Source organism: Pipistrellus hanaki (assembly GCF_964339955.1).
Source record: "Pipistrellus hanaki genome assembly, chromosome: 2".
In the NCBI taxonomy this organism is placed as follows: domain Eukaryota; kingdom Metazoa; phylum Chordata; class Mammalia; order Chiroptera; family Vespertilionidae; genus Pipistrellus; species Pipistrellus hanaki.
In genome coordinates, this window is record NC_140504.1 from 75,161,961 (window position 1) to 75,180,896 (window position 18,936).

The window sequence follows — 18,936 nt, forward strand, 5'->3', positions numbered from 1 at the left end:
CTGATTGATGCCTAACTGCTCCTCCCCTGTAGGCCTGGTCACCCCTAACTGCCCTCCCCTACAGGCCTCGTCCCCCCCAAATGCTCTCCCCTGCAGACCTGGGTCCCTCCCAACTGCCCTTCCCTGTAGGCCTGGTCACCCCCAACTTCCCTCCCCTGCAGGCTTGATCACCCCCAATTGCTCTCCCATGGCTGCTGCCATTTCTGTTTGGATTTGTTTACCTTTTATAATTGAAACTTTGTAGCCTTGAGTGGATACCTAGGCCAGCAAGGGCAGGAGGAAAGCTTGGCTTCCTCTATTGCCTGGGAAACCCAAGCCTCTCTCCTTCTCTCTGTGGCTGTAGCCATCTTGGTAGGGTTTAATTGCATATTCACTTCTGATTGGTTGGTGGGTGTGTCTTATGGGTGTAGCGGAGTGATGGTTAATTTGCATATTACCCTTTTATTAGATAGGACTAGATGCCCCTTGCAGGAAGATTCCTGCAATAGGGCTTCCTGCTGTGGTCTCCACTGACCTGCCAGCTATTCTCCCTTCTCCCTGCCCCCGCCCACTTCCCTGCCTTCTTCGCAGTCCTGCTTGCTTGCTTCTCTGCAGCTTGGATTCTTTCTACACTGTCTTCAGTCTTCGCTCTGGCCTGGATATACAAATTACCCTCCATCTTGGTTGGGTTAATTTGCATACTCACCCTGATTGGCTGGTGGGCGTGGCTTGTGGGTGTAGTGAAGGTACAGTCAATTTGCATGTTTCTCTTTTATTAGAGAGGATAGGATCTTTAAGTATGGTGGTTCTTTCCTGTTTGGATTTGTTATATTCTGCCCCTAGGTTGAATTCTAGTTTTGGTTAGGAAAAGGGTTAACTGGAGAACACAAGGCTTGAGCCTTACAAAATCTAACAAATGTCAAAAGGAAAGCTCGTTCTATAAGCCTAAGCCTTGCACAAACATGTGCCCCTTGAGTGATTATTTTACAGAAATGCCTGAAGGCCATAATTCCTTACAGCCCCCCGAAGGACGGACGTCTGGCGCCAGCAGAAGGACAGAGGGCAAGACTGTAAAACTATAGGCCTGATAGGAGTGTTAAGCTGAAGCCCTGTCTGCAGCTCTCTCTAGTGCTTAAAAATCCTGCTCCCTCCCCAATTCATCCCTGGCTTTTTCTCAAGCCAGTCCACCCACACCCAGGTGACATGAATAAATATCACTTTGATTACACTGAGCCTTGAGTCCGTTCTGTGTGACCCCGGCCCAACCCTGAACCTTTCAGTTAGTATAAAAAATTTGGTGAAAATTAGTGTGGATGAAAGGAGCCACATACTAACCTGACAAGCTCAGGGGAGGCCTGAATGGTGGTTTTGCAAATTCAGAGACCTAAATAACCACAAAAGATGGTCTGAAATTAAACTTTAACTAAAAGCAGTTATGGTGGGCAGTTAATGTCCTAGGCCAATATCTTCTCTGACAAGGTCAATCTTTACCTTAACTGAGCCTATCTGTCTCTTTGCATCTATAATAACATACCCTTGAAGCATCTGGATAACTTGTAATTTCCCTTTTTCTGGATCCCTCGGGCACAACCAAAGTGCTGGGTGCCAGGACAGATACCACAAATTCCTTCATTATCATGTTAACTAAAGGCATGGTGCACAAAATTTGTGCAAGGTGTGTGTGTATGTGTGTGTCCCTCAGCCCAGCCTGCACCCTCTCCAATGTGGTGCCCCTCGAGGGATGTCCGAGTGCCAGGCAGTTGGACATCCCTCTCACAATCCAGGACTGCTGGCTCTCAACCGCTCACCTGCCTGCCTTCCTGATTGCCCCTAACCACTCTCCTGCCAGCCTGATTGACACCTAACTGCTCCCCTGCTTGCCCGGTCACCCCTAACTGCTGTCCCCTGCTGGCCTGGTTGCCCCTAACTGCCCTCCCATGCTGCCTGGTTGCTCCTGCCCTCCCATGCAGGCCTGATCCCCCACAAACTGCCCTCCACTAAAGGCCTGGTCACCCCTAACTGCTGTCCCCTGCTGGCCTGGGTCCCCTTAACTGCCATCCCTTGCCAGCCTGATCGCCCCCAACTGTCATCTCTTTCAGGCCTGGTTTCTCCCAACTGCCTTCCCCTACAGGCCTAATCTCCTACAACTGCCCTCCCTTGCCAGCCATCTTGGGTCCATATGGGGGTGGCCATCTTGTGTGTTGCAGTGATGGTCAATTTGCATATTACCTCTTTATTATATAGGATTGTTCCTGCACCCACCTATGTTTGTGTCCATCATTTTACTTTTTATCCAATCCCAGGGGTCATTCTCTCTCCCCCCTTCCCTCTCCCCCCGGCTTTGCTTTCTCCTGCCTCTCTAATCTATCACCAGTGAATTTCATGTAACTATGTATAAGTACAGATGTAACCTGCCATTCTCCGGAGCATTATCTCAATTCATTGAGGTTCTCCTTCCCGGCATATGTCCACAGTTTGGCTCAAATAAACTCATAAAAATTCTTTACAGGTTTCGATGGTTTTTTAGTTAACACTAGAAATATAATGGGGAGATTGAATATCTAACTTTTCAGTAAATTTAGGCAGATATGTAATTATTTTACCAAAAAAATAAGTTGATGTGATAGCTTATGATTAGAGATGAAATAGCTGCACAGTTTACTCAATATTCTAGAAAATGCTAGTTTTGAAAATATCAATTAAAAAATATTTCATATGTTGAATCTGTTGTTTGGTGCTTTGCCAACTGAAACAGCTTTCAAGAGTACACTCAAGGCTCAGCATAAAAATTGTTCCAACTTGATTTAAGAAGTTAGTTTGGCTCTCTTCATTTTGTTAGATGAAGCATTAAAAAAAAAAATGGTATGTGATTTTCTAAAAGCTACTTAAAATGCCAGGATAAGTGAAGAAAATTTCAGGTACTTTTATTACGAGTTTAAAATTCATACCGGCTTTTGGAACAGTAGTAGAATTATAAAAGAGGTAAGAGTGAGAGATGATAAATACAATCCTATTCTGATTAATTATGATACTTTCTATGTATTTTCTTACCAGTAACTTTTAAAATAATACAGAAATCCTGATTTGTAGTTTAATGGAAGTTTTGGAATGAATGTTGATGGTCTAAAGCTGTTTGAGCAGTTAGACATTATGTGTATATTTGGTCATTAGCAATTTGTATACAGTAGTGCCTCTGCACTGAACAATTTACTTGAAGGTTTCAAAACGTTTTGCCCATATAAAATCACTACAAAAATATGTACCAATTATTTATATTGATTTATGCGAATTTGTCTTGACCTTAATGTTATTATTTTGAAAAATTACACCTATGATTTTGTATCCAGAATTACTAATATAGCTAGAGCATCTAGATTTAGTAGATATTTAAAACAATAAATATTAAATATGCATCAATAAAATACAAAAAAAGTAACAAATTCAACCACCAGAACTGTAACTTTTATTTGCTAATAGATATTGTAATAAACAGGCTTACTCCATCTGTAAGACCCTGATAATGCCTCTTAGGAAATCATAGAAAAATAAAATACAATAATTAGTAATTTGTACTTTGTACAAAAATCTTATTATGTTGCTCAGCAGGTAGATTTGCTAAACACCATATTCTTTCAGCAAATAGGTGACGTATGTAATGCAGTACACCACAATCCCTCATTGAGAGCTGAGCATTCTATAACACTATTAACTTGTAAGCATGCCAGCACATGAAAATTTACATGGAACATCATACTATTACATATTTTTATAAGATGAAAACAATACCACCTTCAAATGAGTATGGACTACTTCACTGTTATAGTAAAGTAGGTAACAGGTAGGATTGCAGTTCTATTGTTTATACCCTTTTACTGTATTTATCTCTCTACCATATTGTGATACAACCAGAAAAGGGAACATAGGCTGTGTAAGAGACCTGAGTGGAAGGCATATATAGAAGCCCTAAATTGTGATGTAATACCAAAAAGAAAAAAAATAATACAGTGCTGCATTTCCTAATTTTCTTAAATGGATCTTTTCCCGCCTTTTGCAAGAGTAGATAGATACAGTGCTAAACCATAATTAGTGACAGGTTACAAAGAGATTTAAAAAATCACATTCTTACTTATAGGAAAGATGTAGTTTTCAGCTGTATTTTATTTTTTATTAATCAAATGTTGCTGTATGAGGGATTAAATGTCTTAACTTAGATATTAGATATTTTGTATAAATGTATTATTTAGTATTAAATAAACTTTTAAGGATTTGTGCTATAAAGATTTTTATAACTCTTTTGAATACACTGCAACTGTTCACATCTGCCATTTAATACTTGAAATGGCCATTTCAATATTAAATGTTTAACCAAATACATATTTATATGTACATAAATCTTTATATTTTTGGCTATGATAAAACAGCAAAAAATGTGGAGAGCAATCTTATTCCATTGTTCACAATCTAATTTTACAATAAACCCAAAGAATAAATATGCAATATATAAATTCAAACACATTAAATTACGTACAGCCTAACCAGAAATAAAACTTCATGCACAATGAAAAGATCATACATCATTCCTATAGATAGGGAGCCTTCATTAACAGAACAACCATATTGCTTATTTGTTTTTCCTAAATGATAACTGGTATTGATGTTTTTCATGTAATGTGGAAACAAATCAAATATTATTTTAATAATTAGATTGTCTTTAAAAAAATTAAAATAGGGGCTCACACCTTCCAAAATAATGTTTTATAAATCACAACAACTTGAGTTTACAATACACATCTTTCAGGATATATTAATTTTTTCCCTTTCCAAATATACCTTTCCCGTCTATATGCCCTTCCCATCCCTATATTGACTTTTATCTCTTTTTGGTAAAATAAAACTACTCACATAGTAATATCCTTACATTTCTACCACAAATCTATCAAACTATCTGCATATCACACAAACTGCCTTCCCTTCCTTTGAAGTTTTATGTGTCTCCTATTAAAGACTAACCTCCCTACTTATGCTATGAATACTAACCTTTCTCCCTCTCAAGGCTTCTTCTGTAATTATATTCTCTCTTCAATAACCAGTTTCCCCTTTTCTACCAGATCATTCTCATTAGTATACAAATATGCTCCATCCTCCATTCTCTAAAAGCATATGGAACCAAAACCCTCCCTTGACCCACATCTCCCTCCAGCCACTGCCCTATTTTTCTTGCTTTCTTTACAGTAACACTTTTTGAAATAGTTGTTTATGATACTGACTCCACCTTCTTTCTGAAAATCTTAATCGTTTCAACCAGGCTTCGACTTCACTACTTCACAGACACTGACCTTCTCAAGGCCTGGAATTGCCAAATCCAATGGCAATTTCTTTGTTCTAATCTTGACTTCTTAAAAGTAATTAATCTACCATGTTTCCCAGAAAATAAGACATCCTCCGAATATAAGACCTAGCGCATGGAAAGATAAGACATCCCCTGAAAATAAGACCTAGCGCAACTTCGGGAGAAAAAATTAATATAAGACACTGTCTTATTTTCAGGGAAACAGGGTAGGTGACTAGTGCATCCCCCCACCCCCCTTCCCCACACACACCTGACCGAACACTTTCAGTGTCCTCTACCTAACTTCTAAACAATGGAATGCTCTGGACCTCAATTGAGGCCTACTTCTTTATCTTACAGCCTTTTCCTACATACCATGTATATACTGATGACTTCTAAATATTGATGCTAAGCCTAACTGATCTTAAAAGTCTCATATACAACTATCTACTTGATATCACCATCTGAATATCCATCAGGCGTCTAAGGATTTATGTACCTATAACCACACTTTTGATTTTCCCCTCCAAACCCTTCTCCTGCATTACAATTGACTCAGCTCCTTATTCTACAAATGTACAATTTATCTTTGATTTTTCTCTCTTCATTCTTCATACCCAGCCCATTATTAGCAAGCCCTGTTTTAAAACATACCCCAAATCCATTCACTTCTCTCCATCTTTTCTGCTTGCACTTTAACAAAACCCACTGTTTTTTTTTTTCCTCCCTTGAACTATCACAGTAGTCTCATAAATGTTCTCTGATCCCATTTAATTTTTGCCTCTGTCAGCTCATTTACTGTATACAGAGCACACTGTTCTCTCAAACACGCCAAACTCCCACATGTTAAACTATTCCCTCAGCCTAGAATGCTCTTAACCACAGATTTTCTCATGACTGGTTCCTTCATGCTTTTCAGATATCAGTTTAAATGTCACATCCTCAGAGATTTCACTTACCACTTAATATATATAGAAGTCACAGTCATCCTATATAACATTATTAACTTAATCATCAATATAACATGTACTACTGTTTCTTTATTGTGTGTCTTGATCACTGGAAGATCAATTCCATGAGATAAAAGCTTTTGCTTGTCTTGGTCACCCTATATTGTCCGTGTTTAGAACAGGACACTGATACATGAGTGTTCAATAAACATAATTTGATGAATGAATGGACTATATGGATAAATATATCTAAAGAAATCAGTATATAATTATGTATACTATTTTGAAATTTAGGAATTATACAACCTTAGGCCAGCAAAAAGACATGACTTGCTTTAATTTTTGGTTTGTTATATCTATTCCCCATAGTGTAAAGAGCTCTGACTGGACAAATCATGATTTTTTGTTGTTGTTGTTCTTTATAGATACCTATTTCATTTAATAGTAGAGTGATCAAACTTGTATGGTGGGAAAGAGAATGTTTTGCTTCCTCATAAGGATTTTGTAGACAATAAGCAGTTTATTCAATGATGGGATGGCTTTTCACAAAGTATCTCATTTGGTAAAATTTAAAAAATTGATTAAATAGTAAGCAGTGAAAAGTTACTATAAAAATATATGTTTACTGTTCTGAATACACAAAAGCCAATGAAGGATTTCTTTTTGTATTTCCATTCACAAGGAAGTAAAAAGTTTTCTTTCTCCAACAGGCTTTTTGGGATATTTGGCCAATATGCGATAAAAGATGAATAATTTTAAAAATAATAACTTCTAGCCACTATGTTATGGTATTTAGCTTCAACTTCTTTGAGAATTAGAAAGTTACAAGCATTTTGAGGCAGCTCTTTTAAAAACATACTTAAAAAAACTGAAAACAGAAGGCAACCTACTTGAAAGAAGACAAACATTTAGAGATCAAAGATATAAAATTGTATACTTGTATAATATTTTTAAAATATTTAAGATTGTAAAACTTACATTACTGCATAAAGCATAAGTACAAGACTACTCTTTCAACTCAATTATTTTTATCTGCATTTTACATATATTTACCATCTTACATTTAATAAAGCAGGAGAAAAAACTTAATTTTTAATGGGAGTGATTTATTAATATGTGTAAAGTGCTTTGATAGTCTAATACTCAATGTATTTTGGGCAAATTCTTTGATTATATATGCCTTAAAAATAAGAAATAGTATGGAAATATTAATAATTGTGCTCATTTGGTCTATTATTAAAATAAAAAACTATTTTTGAAAATATTCCTTTTTAATTTTATATATTAATATTTTGAAAACAAATATTAATGGATTTACATTATTTTAGAGATTTCCATCCTCAAAATTAATAATTACCAATAATAGAAAACATAGTTTTCATTTACTCCTTTCTAATAGTGTTTCTGTTTGTTTTTAAAATTGAATTAATAGTTTTAACACAAACTTTTCTTCATATTACCTTTTTATCTTTTCCTCAGTTTTAATAGAACTTGATCTGTTTCCATATTCTGCATTCATGCTCTGCCTCTGATTTTTAAAAAGTGAGATTATTATAGAGGCATAACTAACAGTTTAGGGAACATATAGACTGTTAATTAACAATGATTCATTCAGAATTCAAAATTAAGTTTGCACTGCATATAAAATCAAGCCCAAGTGTAGTTTGTGAAAACTGTCCGAAGAAATTTATATCCTGCAGTTATTAAAATTTTCAATGGCGCAATCTAATCTGGAGCATGATTAACAAAATGATTAATAATGTATCAGAACTAAAGCACATAGAGTAACATTTAAAATCATTTTCATATTTGTTAGGACTCTCAAGAATTGTGCCCCACCTCCCCCAAGCTCCCATTTCACATTTTCATTTTTTTGCTCTTCAAGGCCTAAAAAACTAAAATTATATCAAAACTGTGCATTTGTAAAAAGAAAATTAGATTTTTGCATAGTATAGATATATTCTTACATTTTTTTGTTCAATACGTACATCTGACATTGGAAAAAACATTATATTAAGACAAATTAAAAACTTCAATGACAAAAATTTATGCACATTATTTTCCAAGCAGTGAAGAAATTTTAAAAAGCTCCAATAAGTATTTATTATTATATTGTTCACAAAATTTAGTATTGTTTTAAAGATACTTTTGAAGATATGCAATAATAGCTCTAGGTAAAGTGCCAATGCCTTTTCAAACAAGTTAGATTTCACAATGCTCACGTCAATCACATATACCAAAACATAGCTCATTCAGTTATAAGTTAGCAAAGGAGAGGCCATTGTTTGTCATAGACCACAATTCTAAATAGATTTATTTCAAAGACAAAAATAATGTGGGCAATAAATAAAGCATGTACAGTCAAAGAAAAACTTTACAACTTTAACATTGATATTACTGGATACATATTTCTAAAGCACAAAAATTAGTACTTTGTATGAAAAATGAGCGAATAGAATTAATGTATTCTGGTTTCTCTTTGAGTGAAGATGTGTTTAAATGAACATTTAACAAAAGCAATTTCTATCTAAATGGGCACATTTCATTCTACAAATTACTAAATGTGGAAGAGAGACTTAATTTATTACAAAAGCAATAGAAGAGGATATTTTAAATGAGGTAAAAATCATTAGAGTGTATTGTTTACTCATTTTTATGATTTAGCACTATTCACTCCTTCAATCATGGTTTAAAAAAGTTAAATGATATTTGCTCTTTCTAGAACAGAGGCAAATTAAGTCTGTTCTAAGGATTATGATCAATGTGCAAAGAGATGTTCATATCAATGTTGCCTGTCATGTAAGCGCACATATAACTCATGAAAACAAGGACATCTATCTTCAAAGTTAATTCCCAAATGTAAAATTTGAATTAGACATATGAAAAGTGAAGTTTCTCATGTCCTTGGAGTTTTCTTTATAATAATATATTATTGTGGAATAAAGGTAGTTCTCCCTTCAATGAAGACTAATGAGATGGAGACTCTGATGCTAACTAAACAGGAATCCTGAAGTAGGGTTGTTCTCCTTTTATTATTTTACTAGGGACCCGGTGCATGAAATTCATGCATGGGGGAGGGGAGGTGTCCCTCAGTCCAGCCTGCATCCTCTCCAATCTGGGATCCCTCAAGGGAAGTCCAACTGCCCGTTTAGGTCTGATCCCACTGGGATTGAGCCTACATGGGCAGTCGGACATCCCTTTCACAATCCTGGACTCTGGCTCCCAACTGCTCGCCTGCCTGCCTGATTACATGTAATTGCTTTTGCCTGCCAGCCTGATCACTCCTAACTGCTCCCTTGCCAGCCTTATCGATGCCTAACTGTTCCCCTGCCAGCCCGATTGCCCCTAACTGTCTTCCCCTGCCAGCCCAATTGCCCTCCCCTGCTGGCCTGGTCACCCCTAACTGTCCTCCCCTGAAGGCCCAGTCACATCTAACTGCCCTCCCCTGCAGGCCTGATCGCCCCCAACTGCCCTCCCTTACAGGCCTGATTACTCCCAACTGCTCTCTCCCCTGCTGGCCATCTTGTTGTGGCCATCTTGTGTTTACATGGGGACAGCCATCTTGTGTGACGGAGTGATGGTCAATTTGCATATTACCTCTTTATTATATAGAACACTTCATGCCATATATCAGTTCTGATTTATTATTTGAGTTGGTAACTTAATAATATCTTAACCAAAAGCGAATTTATGATGACAAAGACAACCAGAGGTTACAAATAATGGAGAAATATGGATAAGGACAGAGCTTTCCTTGAGAGATTTCTGCTATTTCTGATACTTTTCTAATTTACAGCTCCCAGGAAATAGTGCTCTTAATCTGTACTTTATTTTCTAATCTAAAGTAGAAACCACATCTTTACATTACACTTAAGAGCTATTTTTCATCCTCATCTGTCAGGTACTTCTTTAAAGGTGGTGGAATTCTTTAAGATTTTTCTTTTTAAGTGAAACATATCAAAAGTTCTCTTAGTTAAAAGTTCTTTTAGAGATTTAATATTCTGACTAACCAGTGCTGAAATTCCTTGTTTTTGTTTAGAAAGAACTTGGCTTTCAATGGAAAAGTGCAAACAATAAAATACAGGAGATTTGGTATCATTGAGGACACAAAACTTTGTATTTGCCAGATTCTTTTTTTTAAAAGATGAAGTGTTTTCTTTTACCAGTGCTATACTATCCGTAATAATTGAAAAATTTTCTTTTAATATTTTCTTTCATTTTCAAATACAGTAATTTTGAATCAACAATGATAAGTTAAAGGTAGACTTTCAATTCTATTCTAAAATACTATAAAAGCAAATGCCAACTGAACAAAAATCTTTTGAATTAAGAGTAAAGAACCCAAGTCTTTCAATCAAGATGTAAATATCCTTTTAAAGACATTTTATATAAATCTATTATTCATTTGAAATTTTAATTTAATTATTTGTAGAAGAAAGATAATTAGAACTACATTTTGATGACCTGGATCTTTTCCCCCCAGAGGACACGAATATCATGTCATCCCCTGATAACATGACATAATAATTTTCATGCTACGAAATCTTTTAAATACCTAATACTTGTTGTTGTTTTTTTTTTTTTGAAGGGAACAGTGAGAAAGTTGGCGTATTTTTCTGCAACGAAGATTTTTATGCTCCTTTATTTCATCTATTAATAGTAATATGTTAATACAGTCATAGAATCATCTTTCCCTTGTTAAATGTATCATATATGAAAGAATTTTATGCAACCATTGCAGGTTCATACTTGTTCTTGTATTTACTAAGATTAATGAATTGACTTAGGCAAGAGATTACTCAAGAATTGTTTTTATTTTATTTATTTATTTTAATATATTTTATTAATTTTTTATAGAGAGGAAGGGAGAGGAATAGAGAGTTAGAAACATCGATGAGAGAGAAACATAGATCAGCTGCCTCCTGCAACACCCCCTACTGGGGATGTGCCCACAACCAAGGAGGTACATGCCCTTGACTGGGACCCTTCAGTCTGCAGGCTGATGCTCTATCCACTGAGCCAAACCAGTTAGGGCTGAAGAATTGTTTTAAAAAGTGTCTGCTGTTTTCTAATTAGTAACCCCTTTGAAGTAGTGAGTCTACATACACATGAACAGAAAATTTTGCCATGAATATACACACTAACTGTGAGATGATAACAGTTTTTGATTCTTTTAAATTAATAATAAATTTCCTTAGTTATAGCTATAGAAAAGGATCATTATCATCCATTTTGAAATTACTTTCCAAAACACTTAATTTCCAGTTAATGGAAATCCAGAACTCAGATGTTTTGTGACTACAAATGCTCCCATTTATGTGGCAGGACCCTCCACCCTCCGCATCTTTTATAGAGACCTATAAGGTCTTTTTTGGACTTGCTGTGCTACCTTTCTTTTGCTGATAGGGGCAAGGGTAGAGTGGTAGGAGCTGAGAAACGAAAAGAGATGGGATGGAGGAATAAAGAGAGAACATGGGGACTGAGAAAGGAAGGTTTGGGAAAATTAATAAAGGAACAGAAAAAAGATACCTAGTATTCATGAACCTTTTGTGATAAGAGATTTAATTGACTGCTTTACAGAGTAGAAATTTGGTAGGGAAAGAAATAAAAATGGAAGACCTGCTATAAAGACTGCGTTTCAAGGATTGGATTTGGATTTGTTTTCCCTTCATGAACTGAGATAGGCCCTAAAGTTGAAGCTGGAAGTCTGTTTTATTCACATGATAGCTGAATAGATTTTGAAGGATAGTACAGAGGGAAGTAAGAGAAATCATCTTGATTATGGCATGTATAACTTTCTTATCAACAGTTATAACAGCGCAAAAGTGCTATAATTACTGGTTCTGATTAAGCTAAGAGCTTTTCAATTTCTGACTTTTTAAATTTGATGATTTATGTACCTAATCACCCAATTGTGCATTGTTTTAAAATTTTTTTCAAATATGCCTTATAATATGAGAAAATGAGTTGACTGAAGACTCATTTTGACTACCTAGAATATAAGATGAAAACAGTTTCTTCATCTGTCAAATTGCCAAAATCTAAAAAAGACTCCCATAGTGTAGATTAGAAAATTTAAAATAATGCAGGTACATGAATATATATGCATAGTTTAGTTATCAAAGATTTTTTTCTGAAGACTTGTGATTTATGGAAATTACTCATTTTCTTCCTATAATTAGGTTCTATGCTTATGCACATTAAAGTTTTAATTACTGAATATGTACACTAGTAAATCTCAAAATATTTCATGTAAAATTTTCCAACATATTTGACAATTTAACTATTAACATTCCTACATATTATCATACCCTTAGGATCACGCACTCTATGATTGATAGGCGGTAAAGAAATAGCTTTATTTTTTAATGTTTCAGCTTAATATTGCACACATATTTCAACCTTGCTCTGACCATAATGAGATTTAAAATTACACTCTTAGGATTATCATGCTTATAGTTCTGAAAAATGTAAATGTAATTTTAAAGAAATTTTAAAGAGGATTTAGGGTAAGAGACAAAGTGAAAAGACAGTTTACAAAACTAGATAAGGACTTTAGGGAAGAAAAAAAGTATAAATTAACCAGATATGGATAGAATTGGACTTTTTTAAGAAAAAATTTCTTATCAGAGAACTTTAATGTGGCAAACACTGAATGTTCTTCCTAAAGAAATTTAAACATTTCATCAAGTATACAGATGTTGCTGACAGAGTCCTATGGAAGACCATAATTATTCTATTCCTTATTTTTCTAAATACCTTTTTTTATTGTATTATAAAAATAAATATATATGGTTAATAAATTTAATCTGTTTTACATCTGTTATTTATCTGTTATATTTAATATATATTTGAAGACAGGTAAATGTGGGTATTTTATATTTCCTCTAAACGTATTCATATTTGTGTAAATGTATCAAGCAAACTGCAGATAGTTTGTGAGTGATGTGTGACCATGTGGGTGATGGCTGGAAAATGCTGCTAGCTATTTCTGATACACTTACTTAAAAAGTGATGGATTTCCTACTTTTGCTTTTTAGTATATTTCAAGGAATACTTTAAAGACTCTTCCTTTTAGCTCTATACATTTTTCTAGAAATGAGACAAATTAAGCTGTGGTAGGCAAAAATCAGGAGATAAATAATTAAGAAAATAAATATGTGGAAAAGTGTAGTCTAATGGGATAATCAACAAATCTGAAAAAAGATAAACAGAAAAAGTGAATCTCCTTTAATAGCAAGAAAGCTACTGTCACCAAAAAATGTGATTTAGGTAGGAATTTGAGAATGTGGGTAGGCACCTTTATCTATATGATAAAATAAAAACTAATTTATTACATTAGCATCTTTAGACAACCTGGTCTTTTGGTTTTTCTTAACATTCTCCATAGTCTTATACCTAGCACAACAGTCATCTTTTTAATTTTTTTTAGTTTCACAAAGAAACAGCCGATTTTATAATTGAATTTGTTCATAATACAGCACTATTTTGATAAGCTGACTCAGCTTAATTCACTAAAAAATGTATTGTCTTTTTGACAGCCTCCAAGAAGATTATGACAACAGCACACCTTAGCTGTTTCACATTTTTATGTTACTGTTTATTATGAACCCAGGTTGACACAATATTTATGTATTTTCATGTGTTAGATCAGTTATGTTCTCTTTGGAGTATGCAACGGCATACCTGTATCTTGGAAGGTTTGGAAAACAGCTCAGCATGTTCATGTAACTTATTTTTATGAACAAAACCAAAATTCTTATGCTTGCAAAATGCACTAATATAAAATGGTCAGCTACATGTGTTTACTTTCTTTTGCCACCAGACAACTATTATAAAATTAATATTTTAACATTAAATCCAAGGCTATAATCTTAGAGCTTCTATTTCAAGCAATTCCACTGAGAATAGTTCCTTTTGGAAACTTGTGAAGAAGAGCCAAGGAAATAGTCATGGTTTTATTCTATACTTCACTCTGTGAAAGCCTTAAAGCCTTAGACTCGGTCATGGTCTTTCTAGAGGTGATCTTTATAAGGTAGTAGAGAAATGTACTATAGTACTGTAGTTAGTAAAAAATTAGAGGGGAAAAGCCTCTAAACTACCACCTACTATGAAACGTGTAGGACACTATAAAGTTCATTTTAAAAAAATAGACAAACCCAGCCTTAGAAGATCTGAAAGCACAGCATGTTCCTCCCTTTCCCTCCCCGATAACCCCCTTCTCACCATAGTCACACCTGACAAGAATTCACTACATAAAATCATTGCTCATTTCTGTAAATCTAACAACATCAGGCATCAACAATTAGACCATTATAGAACAAAATAACAATACGACCCATAGAGTTAAATATAATTATCTAACAAATAAATATGCATGTCAATTTGGAAGCTACTTGATCACAAACCATGAAAATAAGGTCAACTATTTCTTTTTCATCTACCATCAAACCCTAAATACACCATTAAGGAAGTTACATCTGGGTAAATAAATTCCTATGTGTTAAGTCCCTGAACACTTCCCAAATGGTGTTATACAAGGTTACACATCCATGCTGAGTTATTTACCATTGTGTAGTGATATCTGCAGTGGGCCAGGGTTTTATTTGCAGGCTATTCAGAGAGGAGCTATGAAGCATGATTTAAAAATCCAGGTTGGAAGCATAAACAAGAGCGTGTGCCCGTAGTCTGAGCAGGAGACAGCAGTGTGTAAAGTGATGTTTGGAGATTCCGAAGAGCGGGTAGTAGAGAAGATGTCTTTCATTATAGAAATGCTGAGGCACAAAACACCGGTACTGGGAATCCTTTCACACGTGAAACCCTTTCTCCTGTATGTGCATCATGTGCAAACGTAACGTCTGTATGCTGCTGACTATTCGTCTCTGGTGTCCAATGAGTATGACTCCAATTCTTCTAATGTCACTGAAAGTGAGAGAGAGAGAGAGAGAGAGAGAGAGAGAGAGAGAGAGAGAGAGAGAGAGAGAGAGAGAGAGAGAGAGAGAGAGAGAGAGAGAGAGAGAGAGAGAGAGAGAGAGAGAGAGAGAGAGAGAGAGAGAGAGAGAGAGAGAGAGAGAGAGAGAGAGAGAGAGAGAGAGAGAGAAGGAGAAGAAGAATATGAAGAAGAAGAAGAAGAAGAAGAAGAAGAAGAAGAAGAAGAAGAAGAAGAAGAAGAAGAAGAAGAAGGAGGAGGAGGCAGGGAAATAGGGGGTTAGAGAATAGAGAATATGAACATTTAGATCTGAGATCTTGCCAACTCCTCTTTTTTTTAAAAATATATATATTTTATTGATTTTTTACAGAGATGAAGGAAGAGGGATAGAGAGCTAGAAACATCAATGAGAGAGAATCATCAACCAGTTGCCTCCTGCACACCCCCTATTGGGGATGTGCCCACAACCCAGGTACATGCCCTTGACCGGAATTGAACCCGGGACCCTACAGTCCGTAGGCCGATACTCTATCCACTGAGCTAAACCGGTTTTGGCTTGCCAACTCCTCTTTACTCTTTTCTCTCTCACATAAAATTGTGTTTTCAAATTTGGGAACTATCTAAGACTGAAGTATGAGAGAGAGGAAATAAACATTGAGATTTGGCAAATATGCAACATGTCCAATTTGCTTTATAAATTTGCCAAAAAATTGTATAACTGGTAAAATAAAAGTTTAAGTAGATATATAAATGAATATTAAGAGTTTGTTACTTTTTTCTTCTCCCTGGTGCCAGTGAATAAATCAAGTTAACCTCAAATTTAAGGAAAATTTCAAATTCAGGCACTAATGTAATATTCAGACATGTCATAGCCTTAAACAATATATAATTTAGTTAATTATAAAAATTTTCAACAGTGTCAGTAAAATAGTATGTAGGGTGGAATGTATAATGTAGACTCCATTTGAGTTCTCAGATCTTTCAATAATTTGAAAAAGAATGCCATTGTATTATGCTGAATTATTAAAACAATGGCGATTTCATATGGTTCAATTTACTAATTTTAGTATCTAACCTTTTAAGCACATCTTGAGCACTTTTGTTGCACACAGGCAAAAGAAAATCTTTGAGACAGTGGGAAAATGACTGGCCATAATACTATAGAGAAGGAAATTTGAAATGACATGATAATATTGTATTATTACAATTATTACATTTGATGAAGAAACCAGAATTGACTACTACTATATAAGATAAGCATAGCCGTAACAGGTTTGGCTCAATGGATAGAGCGTCGACTTGGGGACTGAAGGGTCCCAGGTTTGATTCCGGTCAAGGGCATGTACCTTGGTTGCGGGCACATCCCCAGTAGGGGGCGTGCAAGAGGCTCTCTCTCTCATCGATGTTTCTAACTCTATCTCTCTCCCTCTCTGTAAAAAATCAATAAAATATATTAAAAAAAAAAAAAAAAGATGAGCATATATGAGTAATAAATAACTTACCAGGGCAAAACCATGTTGATGTAAAGTCTATGATGTGAACAAGACTAAATGCATTTTAGCAATTATTATAAAATTTTAAATAGCAATTTGAATAAAATATATTCTTTTAAAGAATAGTAGTTAAAAGTGCAATGTCCAACTTCCACTAGAATGGTATTTGGAAATGGTGGGGAAAGATGTGGGAATGCTATAGTAGCCTTAGGAAAGGTAGTTTAACCATGGTGTTTTTGATACAGTACTTGAATTTATAATCCCTTGGGTGGAGCATCTGAACCCAGTAATAACTCTAGTACCACTTACTCAATGCTCATTCTTGAAATCAGGTCAAAAGTCGTAAACCCTGCAGCCATGAAGTTATTCTTATATTGTCCCATTTTTATAGAATCCAGCCAGTCACCCACTGTGACAAACAGAGGATATTCAGGAACTTCGCCAGGGGACTCTGGCATTCTACAAGGAAAAGAAACCATGGAGACCATTTAAAGCCAGATAAAGCAAAAAACAGCCAACTTTCTCTTTTCCTTTACGGTGATCTTATATCTAACCAGAGCCCAATGCATGAAATTCGTGCAAGAGTAGGCCTTCCTTCCCCTGACTGCTGGCACAGCTTCCCTCTGGCACCCGGCACCTGGGCTTCCCTCTGGCCCCAGCTTCGTCTGGAATGCTGTCCGGTCATATTATGCTTTTATTATTATAGATGTTTCCACCCTCCATTTAAAAAAATCTCTGATTTCCATCGTATTCAGTCAATCATTTTTTTTTAAAATATATATTTTATTGATTTTGTACAGAGAGGAAGGGAGAGAGATAGAGAATTAGAAATATCAATGAGAGAGAGTCATTGATCAGCTGCCTCTTGCACACCCCCTACTGGGGATATGCCCGCAACCAAGGTACATGCCCTTGACCGGAATCGAACCTGGGACCCTTCAGTCCCCAAGCCGACGCTCTATCCATTGAGCCAAACCAGTTTCGGCTCAGTCAACCATTTTTACCTGTTCAGTTTCTCTTGTCGTTTTTTTTTTTTTTTTTTTTTTTTTTTTTTGTGTGTGTGTGTGTGTGTGTGTGTGTTCTGCTTTTTGACACTACTGAGTCTTATACTTGATATGTCATGAGAAAACTCACATCTTGCAACTCCTATTTTTTCTCTTGCATAAAATTATGTTTTCAAATTTGGGGAATATTCACAAGAATAACTAGCCACAGGCTGCTGTTCACTCTTACACTTTCTTATCTGCTGCTGAATCTAAAAAAATGCCCTTTTGCCTTTTTCACATTTTCTATGGCAGTCCCTTCTGTTTTTCCATGGTGAACTCATTGGTTGAGCTTCCATTTATTTGTTCTCAAATATTTAACAATAATTTATTATTTATTAAAAAGTAATCTCTGCTGTCAATTGCATGAATGAGATTTATATCCGTCAAGCATAGGATAATATAGTCCAAAGCACAGATATTAATAAAGCACAAAATTAAGCAAAATCAATGCAAGGTTGGGTTAACAAGAAAAAGAAATCCAGCATTGATGAGTTTTAATGTAAGTGATACAGTAATTTGTATTTTTGTTTCTCAAATCTGACGCATAGGGCATTGCAGCTGGGAGTAGTCTTACAGTTTTAATACAAAAATAATGTAAAGGTATTATTTTGGGAAGGCTAGAGGATGTGTGTCTATACATATATAAACATATTATGTATGTAATATGTATATGTAAATACATATATAGTATATATGTAAGTTAGTTTTATATAAGTTAAACTCAGACGGAGAGAATAAAATGGAATTTACTTTAGAAATTATAATAAAAATAACTCAGAATTATGTATTTAAGCCACTCTGACAATAAACTATATTATTCTCCTTACCAAATAACATGAAAGTTAAGGTTAACGATATTTTGTGTAGTTTTAAAAAATACATGATAGTAAAAGTTCTCTTATAGTAACAAGTATGTTATTAGCCCTTTAGGGTAATAAATATATAATTTTTGAAATTATTAGGTCTATAAACTATATTACATAGTAAAGCAGTAACAATTTTTTAATTATTGGTGTTTGAGTAAAATCAATAATTTCTGAGTAATACAAGCCTTTCCCACTAGAAGTGAATCTCTGAATTATTTTTATTAGAATATTGAAGGTTAATCCAACTTTCATTTACTTTGCTTTTAGTTATTTATAAAATTAAAGAATGAAAGAATCTATGGAGACTAACTAGAGCCATAGGTTTTAGGATTTGGAAACAGCCT

At 35.0% G+C, this 18,936-nt stretch overlaps 1 protein-coding gene across 1 annotated transcript in view; it reads right to left on the reverse strand.

The window, feature by feature from the left end:
• Positions 1–13,546: 13,546 nt before the first annotated feature.
• Positions 13,547–18,936, reverse strand: part of EPHA6 (EPH receptor A6) — an 848,112-nt gene continuing 842,722 nt past the window's right edge. The window contains exons 18-19 of the mRNA XM_084875438.1: positions 16,990–17,139; positions 13,547–15,180 (exon numbers count right to left, since the gene is read on the reverse strand). Of these exons, the coding sequence (XP_084731564.1) occupies positions 15,066–15,180; positions 16,990–17,139 (265 nt within the window). The 3' untranslated portion in view covers positions 13,547–15,065. The remainder of the gene's footprint in view (positions 15,181–16,989; positions 17,140–18,936) is intronic.